This window comes from Asparagus officinalis, chromosome 6 (genome assembly GCF_001876935.1).
Source record: "Asparagus officinalis chromosome 6, Aspof.V1, whole genome shotgun sequence".
NCBI lineage: Eukaryota > Viridiplantae > Streptophyta > Magnoliopsida > Asparagales > Asparagaceae > Asparagus > Asparagus officinalis.
The window spans coordinates 23,633,239-23,641,481 of record NC_033799.1 but is presented as its reverse complement, the minus strand read 5'-3'; the positions used below and the strand labels follow the sequence as shown (position 1 = coordinate 23,641,481).

The following is an 8,243-nucleotide window of genomic DNA, read 5'->3' as shown; positions in this document are numbered from 1 at the left end:
CCAGAACAGAGGCCCGAGCCTCCGTCTCTTGCGACGGCCTGAACTATTACGCAGGCCCAAAAAACATTCGTCGAGGGGACAACTCGTCCGACGCTGGGAAGCTCTCTAAATCAAGAGTGCCGACCAGGAAGGACGGGACCACTCGCCCAGGTGAACTTCGCTTCTCAGGTCATATCCCTGATGCGAATAAACCACTCCAGACAAGCGAACCCTCGAGGGTTGGCGAGTCTCGCCATAACCTTTTGGCGGATAAACATAAAGGCAAAGCAGTAGACGACACCTCGCAAACCCGCCCGCACGGGAGAGGGGTTGAAACTCGCCTGCATACCGGAGTTCGCCCAAACGCGAAGACCCGCTAGTCAAGGCGGGATCGCCTAAAGCGCTCCACCCAGTGCACGCTAGAGAGTACCTCCAAACCTCTCTCGTGTGATCACCCGGGTCATCCTTCTGACGCTGGGGGTTGTTTCCAACCACTCGCAGAAGACCTCCGGGGCTATCTGACTCGCAAGCGCACCATACATGAGGCCAATCCTCGGTGCCATTGCGAAAAGATCATCCAGACAGTACTCGCCGACTGTCAAGGCATAGAAAAGGCGAAACCTTCGGTGTTCGAGAGACTCTCTCGACATCCTTCTCGACCAAGGCCCTCTTGTCGAAGGTGTCACCACCAAAAAGGGCACGCCTTCGACGATAGAGAACTCTCATCCGCTACTGTTAACATGGCGGATAAGGGTAAAGCCGTCCTTCATGGTTCTCGAGATTCAGACTCCGTGTTGGAACCTAATCCTCTGTTCGCCCGACGTGAGCAAGACGGTATATGTCGCCGTACTCGTAGTTGCACGGGGGTGAGCATTGGGTTCGATTATTCGACCTTAATGCCTCCCTCCGACGGTGAAGACGAAACTCACTCGGCAGCAGCTACGTCCCAGACGTCGCAATCAAGTCGGGACACACTGGCGAGGGCACATATGGCTGACGTCACCCACGACCAGACGGTAGCCCAAAAGCTCGAGGAGCAACAGGCGACCATCGATTCCCTAAGGGAAATGATGGAACAACTTCTCAACAAGAAGAAGAAGAAGAGAGCCCAACGCACCTTACACCGACGAGCAGGAGATACGGAGTGGGAACCTCCCCATCGTCCGCCAACCGAGACGGAAGACAACACCGGTCCGCAATCCGACTACTCTTCCAAGACATCGTTGGGGACGTCGCATACTGGGGGTAGCACCCGCGACAAGAGGTTCGACGAGTTCCAAAATCAACTCAACGCCCTCAAGCTTCAGCAGAACATGAACAAGCTGGGGGTGGTCCGACCCTACCCTGTTGAATGGGATACAATCCCTTACCCGGCGAAGTTCAAGCCCATCAGCTTGGTACAATTCAACGGCAAGGGCTCGCCCTCGCAACACATCTATTACTTCATGGCGCAGACCGGATTCCTGACGGGAAACGACGCCATTCTTACTCGACTATTCATCGGCACCCTCAAGGGGGTGGCCTTTGAATGGTTTCGCAAGTTAGAACCCGGTTCCATCAAGTCATGGGCCGATGCTGAGAGACTCTTCCTGGCTCGCTTCTTCGATGACGACACGGAGGTGTCGATGGCCACCCTCCTCGTCAAGAAGCAACGGAAGTCAGAGTCAGTCAACGACTTCGTGAAGAGGTTCCGGAACCGGTCCGTCCACTGTCAGGACCAAGTTTCCAAATCCATGCTGATCGAGATGTGCCGCAACAATCTCTCGATCCACATCCTATCCAAAGTGGGCGCGGTGGAAACCCGAACATGGAAGGAGCTTGTTCGTCAAGGCGAGCAAGTAGAAAACATGATCAAGAAGGGAACCACGGAACCAGCCGTACCGAAGAATCCCCCTCGAACAAGGGGAAAAGAGATCATGGCCGTCGATTCCGCCCTGGCGCCAAAGGCTACTCAGAGGTCGAAACCCAGGCAATTTGAACCACGCCCCCGCGGCATTATGACTTCAAAGAAGATCAGGTGGTGGCAACGCTCGATACTCTGCTCAAGAGCGGTCGGATCAAGCTACCGGAGGCCACGAAGCCCGAGGAGGCGGACAAAACCAACGAACCAGGTTACTGCGCCTACCACAGATTCCTGGGACATCACATGGCTAAGTGTTACATCCTCAAGGACAAACCCTAAGCTCTTTACGACGCGGGAGTCCTAAAGAAGGAGAAGGTTCAAAAGCAGGTGACCACGAATATGATCACCCTGAGCTTTGGAACAGGTCTCCCAGAGGTCCAAGCCCCGGTAGGGAGGACTCCTATCCCCAAGGTGGTCTTGAAGGTCATCAATGATGACCCTTACAATCAGCGAGAGAAAGGTCTAACTCCGCAGATTCTGCCGTCAGGCCAAGTGATGTGGGTCCATCCGGACCTCCTCACTGACGAACAATGGACTACAAAGCCCTCGAAAGAGGTTAAGGGAAAACATTACAATGTCGTCTCCACCATCATAGGTAGGGAAAAGACGGCAATGACCGCCCTGACCGACTCCGAGGAGGAAGCCACTGTTCTCTCCATGAGAGCAGGGAAGGAATTCGCGAAGGAATACCCGCAAGAAGGAAGAACCGGGAGGACTCCGCAGACCAGCTGCAACAAACCCCTCCCAATCCTGGGGGGCAGGCTCAACCTGGCCAACATTTCTAGCACAATACCTGTGGCTCGCATGAGCTGAAGACGCGTCCCTGCTTGCATCCATTACGAATCTCCTGCCGACTGTCCAGACCTACCCGAGAAGCTCTGCAAGAGGCACTCGCCGACTCGGAGGTTTTCTCCACCCACTTCTCGAGGGAGGAGGACGCGGGACAGGAATGCGCAACGTGTTGCCAAACGTCCGAGAGACGGGTCCCGTGCATCACCTTCACCCCGGAGGACATGCTCATCAAGAGCACATCCCATGACCGACCGCTGTACTTCACGGGGTACGTCGGTTCGGCGAAAGTGGATCGAATCCAGGTCGACCCAGGTTCTGCATTGAGCATCATCCCTCTGGAGTTGATCAAGCGCTTAGGGATACCATCGAAGCACCTATCCTCGACCACGACGACCATCTTTGGCTTCAATGCCACGGGGACTCGGCCGATCGGCAAGATCCGCCTGAAATGTTGAATAAGCGACATGAAGACGGAGGTAACCTGCTATGTTATCAACGCTGAGCCTTCCTACAACATGCTCTTAGGACGTCCGTAGATCCATGCTAACCGGATAGTCCCGTCCATGTTGCACCAGTGCCTAAAATACGTGGATAATTACGAGCAAGTGAAGACGGTGGTGGCTGACAAGCAACCCTTCAAAGGCGTCGAGAACTACTTCATGGATTCTCTGCTGTACCAAGACCCCGACGAGCCACCGGTCGAAGAACTAGAGAGCGACAACGAGGCAGACAGCGAGCCCGAATACGGCGACAATCTAATCTTGAACGACTTCGAGTCAATTGAAATTGGTTAGGAGAGTCATAATGTAACCAACGCTGTTCAGGCGGAAAAGATTATCATGAATAAAAAGTCAAACTTTTCTTACTTGTCGTCTTGTTCCACGTCCGAGGATGAGGATCCTAATAACCTGTTGTCAAAACTCTACGGCGATCCCTCCCTACACTTGCCGGTATGCTCGTCGTACGTTGCAAGGGCACAGCCGATCAAATCATCGCAAGCTGTGTTCGTCGTGCCAGCCCGGAAGCATTATCAAAAAGATATTATCTTCGGCCGAGTCGATCACCCCCTACGCACCTTATGGGATGAATCAGAAGACGAGGACCCAACGACCCAGTTTTCGCAATACAGTCAGGTTGCGAAGCGCATGATGAGCGAGATGGGGTATGATCTCACACGTTTAGAGGGCCTGAATTACGGCCGAGGGTGCAAAACGGTCATCCGACCTGCTTACGTGCCCAAAGGAAAACCTTCCAATTACTTCAACAGGACTCGGAGAGGCTTAGGCTACTCCTCCTCCTCTTCGGAGTTGTGTTTCTACGCCAACGAGGATTCCGATTATGCGTGTTCGGGAGACCAATCGTCATCAACCTCGGCATGGGACTCAGATGTCAGCGTGAGGGATCTATTCGATGGCCTTACGATCAACATGGCTACGATAGACCCCTTCGAAATGGCGGAGGATGGACGAATTCCGCTCTATGACGAGACATGGGATCGCCATGTTAATGCCCAATGGAGCAGTCGCTTCGAGCAGCGTGAGCCACCAACCGAGGACGAAATCCTCCAGGTGAACATGGGTGACGAGGCAAACCCCAAGCCCATATTCATCAGCGGCAGCCTACCTCCCCAGGAGAAGGAGGACCTCATTGACCTCATACGGGAGTACATCGACATCTTCGCATGGAATTATGAGGATATGCCCGGTCTGGATCCACGGGTCGCCACGCATCGCCTCAACATCGGCTCAGACACCAACCAGTCAAGCAACAGCAGAGGCGATTTCGCCCTCAGATCATGGAGGCGATCGAGGCTGAAGTGAAGAAGCTAATCGAGTCCGGCTTCATCAGGGAGGAGCAACACCCCGACTGGGTGGCTAATATTGTTCCGGTCCTGAAGAAAAATGGTAAGATCCGCATCTGCATCGACGTTAGAAACCTCAACGCTGCATGTCCCAAAGATGAATTCCCTCTGCCCATCACGGATGTCATCATTGACAACACGTACGGATTCGAGAGGATGTCCTTCATGGATGGTTTCTCGGGGTATAATCAAATCAAATTGCACCCCGAGGACGAGAAACACACTGCATTCAGAACTCCGATGTGGGTGTATTGCTACACTGTTATGCCCTTCGGACTCAAGAACGCAGGCGCAACCTACCAGCGTGCCATGAGTTTGATCTTTCAGGATTACCTCCGGAAGACGGTCGAATGCTACATAGACGACCTGGTCGTGAAGAGTCGCCATAAAGAGGACCACCTTCAAGACCTGAGGGCGATGTTCGAACTCATGAGGACTCATCAACTCAAGATGAATCCTACTAAGTCATTCTTGGGGATGTCCAGCGGCAAATTCCTTGGCTTCGTCGTCACGACAAAAGGGATCCAGATCGACCCAGATAAGGTGCGAACTATCCAGGAGCTTCGACCACCCCAAAATCTTAAAGAGCTAAGAGGCCTTCAAGGACGATTGGCTTACATCCGAAGGTTCATCTCGAATCTTTCGGGTAAGTGTCAACCCTTCTCCAAACTAATGAAGAAAGGCACTTCCTTCGTATGGGATGAGCCTTGCCAACGGGCCTTTGAAGAGATTAAGGACTATCTCTCAAATCCGCCTGTCCTGGCGGCTCCGGTCTCCGGAAAGCCGTTCCTCATCTATATACGGGCTATGGAGCATTCTCTAGGCGTCCTCTTGGCACAAAATGACGACAAAGGATACGAACAGGGCATCTACTACCTAAGTAGAACCTTGCAAGGTGCCAAACAGCGATACCCGATGATCGAAAAGGAATGTCTGGCCTTGGTATTCGCCATCCAAAAGATGCGACACTACTTGGTAGGCCAGACAATCCACATCATCTCCCGGATGAACCCCATCCGAGTTTTCATGATGCAGCCCGCCGCGCTAAACTGGCGTCTGGCCAGGTGGGCACTTCTGTTGTCCCAATACGACATCCATTTCATGCCACAAAAGTCAGTCAAGGGACAGGCCATCTGCGATCTTATGGCTAGTCACCCACTGGGAGCGAAAGCAGACCTATTTGAAGATTTGCCTGATGAACCGCCTGAAGCCAATGTAACTTCATCATCAGAGGTTTGGCAAATGTTCTTTGATGGCGTGTCTCGCACAGGCCCGAGCGGCTCTATTGTTGCAGGAGTGGGGGTGGTCTTCACTTCTCCACATAACTACGTGCTGCCCCGAGCCTTCTCGTTAACTGAGCCCTGCACCAACAACGTGGTTGAGTACAATGCATTACTCATCGGGTTCGAATTAGCGAAAGAATTAGGGATAAAGCGCCTCGAGGCGTATGGCGACTCTCAGCTTATCGTCAAGCAAGTGACCGGTGAGTACGAGGTTCGAAATGACGATCTAATCCCACTTCACAGAGCGGCAATCAAGCTGATGGGGTCATTCGAAAGCTTCCACATCGAACATGTGCTACGTTCCAAGAACACTCATACGGACACCCTTGCCTCCTTGGCAGCCAACATGGCCCAACCGCTGGGGACATCCCAATGGGTCACTGTGGCAAGCCGGAGCTCTTTCGACCGAAAGATGTCCTAGAGGCAAACACCACTCATCAAGTCTCAGATCAGCCCGATCTGGAAGACTGGCACCTCCTAATCATCGATTACGTTCTGTACGGCATGTTGCCTGAAGACGCAAGAGAACGGGAGTCTGTCCGACGACGTGCTTCGAGGTTCTACTACGATTCGACCACCAAGACGTTATATCGGAGGTCATACGACGGCTTGTTGCTTCGATGCCTTTCAAAGGCAGAGGCACAGGAGGCCCTACGAGAAGCCCACAGCAGCACTTGCGGGGCTCACCAACCTGGACCCAAGCTTTGGGACCGCCTGTGGAGGATAGGCTATTTTTGGCCTGGGATGGTTATCGACGCAGTCGCCTACGCAAGGCGCTGCAACGAATGCCAAATCCACGCCATCTATATGCACCAACCTCCCGAAGACTTGTACCCGACGAAGGCTTCCTGGCCATTCGAAGCGTGGGGGATGGACATAGTCGGACCAATATCCCCGCCATCGGCGAGAGGTCATCGATTCATCCTCGCGATCACCGACTACTTCTCTAAATAGGCCGAAGCCATCCCCTTAAGAGAGGTCAAGACTAATGATGTGATCAAATTCATCAAACACCATGTCATCTACCGATACGGTGTACCCCGGCGTATCATTCATGACAACGGCACGCAGTTTGTCAGCCATGCGTTCACCAGGTTTTGTGACAAATTCTGAATACAAAACCTGTCATCCACGGCCTACAACCCTTCGGCGAATGGTTTGGCCGAGGCCTTCAACAAAACAATCATCAAGATTTTGACCAAGCTAACCTCCACTAGCAAACGTGACTGGAATGAAAAGCTAGGCGAAAGCTTGTGGGCATATCGCACAACGGTTCGCACACCGACTGGCAGCACACCCTATTCATTGGTATACGGCTATGAAGCTGTGTTGCCTTTGGAGATTCAAATCCCGTCCCTCCACGTCGCCCTAGCAACGGGGATGACAGTTGAGGATAATCACCAACGACGGCTCGCAGAGCTTGAAGCGTTGGACGACAAACGATTAGAAGCTCAACAGCACATTGAGTTCTATCAAGCCCGAATGGCTAAAGCTTTCGACAAGAAAGTCAGGCGCCGAGCCTTCAAGGAAGGAGAACTGGTACTGGCCATTCACCGACTGATGATTCTCACTTCCAAGAAGAAGGGCAAATTTCAGTCCAAATGGGAAGGACCATTCGTAGTAGAGACAGTCTACTCGAACGGCGCCTACCGCCTCGTCAAGCCAAACGGCGACAAGATCATGATGCCCATCAACGGCAAATATCTGAAGAAGTACTACCCCTAGTTCTTCTGCACCAACTCCCACGAGTGCACGAGTCTAAACTGGCCCTCAAAATCCTCCAACCGGTATAAGAGGTAAAACTGTTCCTACACTTCCATTTTTTGCCAGATTACCAATACAGGCGAACCGCTGAGTACAGGCAAACCACTCGGATCAGGCGAACCGCTAATATCAGGCGAATTGCTCAGATCAGGCAAGCCTATCAGTCTAGATGAAATCCATTTCCGGAGCCAGATTCCCAGTACAGGCGAACCGCTCGGTACAGGCAAATCGTTCAAATCAAACAAAGCCTATCAGTCTAGGCGAAATCCACTTCTTGAGCTAAGCTCCCTGTTTTGGCGAACTTCTCAAAACAAGCGGGACTAGCATCTCAGGTGGGCTACATCAAACGCCCACTTGGTCAAACCTTCAGACAGTTAGGACCAAAGCTACAATCCCCCGCCAATCCTTTTCAATAGGATGGCGGGACCCCCACTGTCACTTTCGACAGAATCAACTTACCAATCCTCTTCTAAAGGATGGTGGGTCCTCAAAGTCGTTCCAATCACGACAATCTCTGTCACGTTAACATCAAACCTCTGACAAAACCCACTTACCAATCCTCTTCAGAAGAATGGTAGGTCTCCATAGTTGCTCTGATCGCAACAAATCCCCATCAGGTTAATGATCACCTCTGATGATTGGCGCCGTTATTCCTACGAGT

General features: G+C 52.5%; 1 protein-coding gene across 1 annotated transcript; it reads left to right on the top strand.

Annotated features, from left to right (window-relative positions):
- Positions 4,126-6,239, top strand: LOC109845913. Its single transcript, XM_020415159.1, has 2 exons — positions 4,126-4,242; positions 5,571-6,239. The coding sequence occupies exons 1-2, from the start codon at positions 4,126-4,128 to the stop codon at positions 6,237-6,239; spliced, it is 786 nt and encodes a 261-aa protein (XP_020270748.1).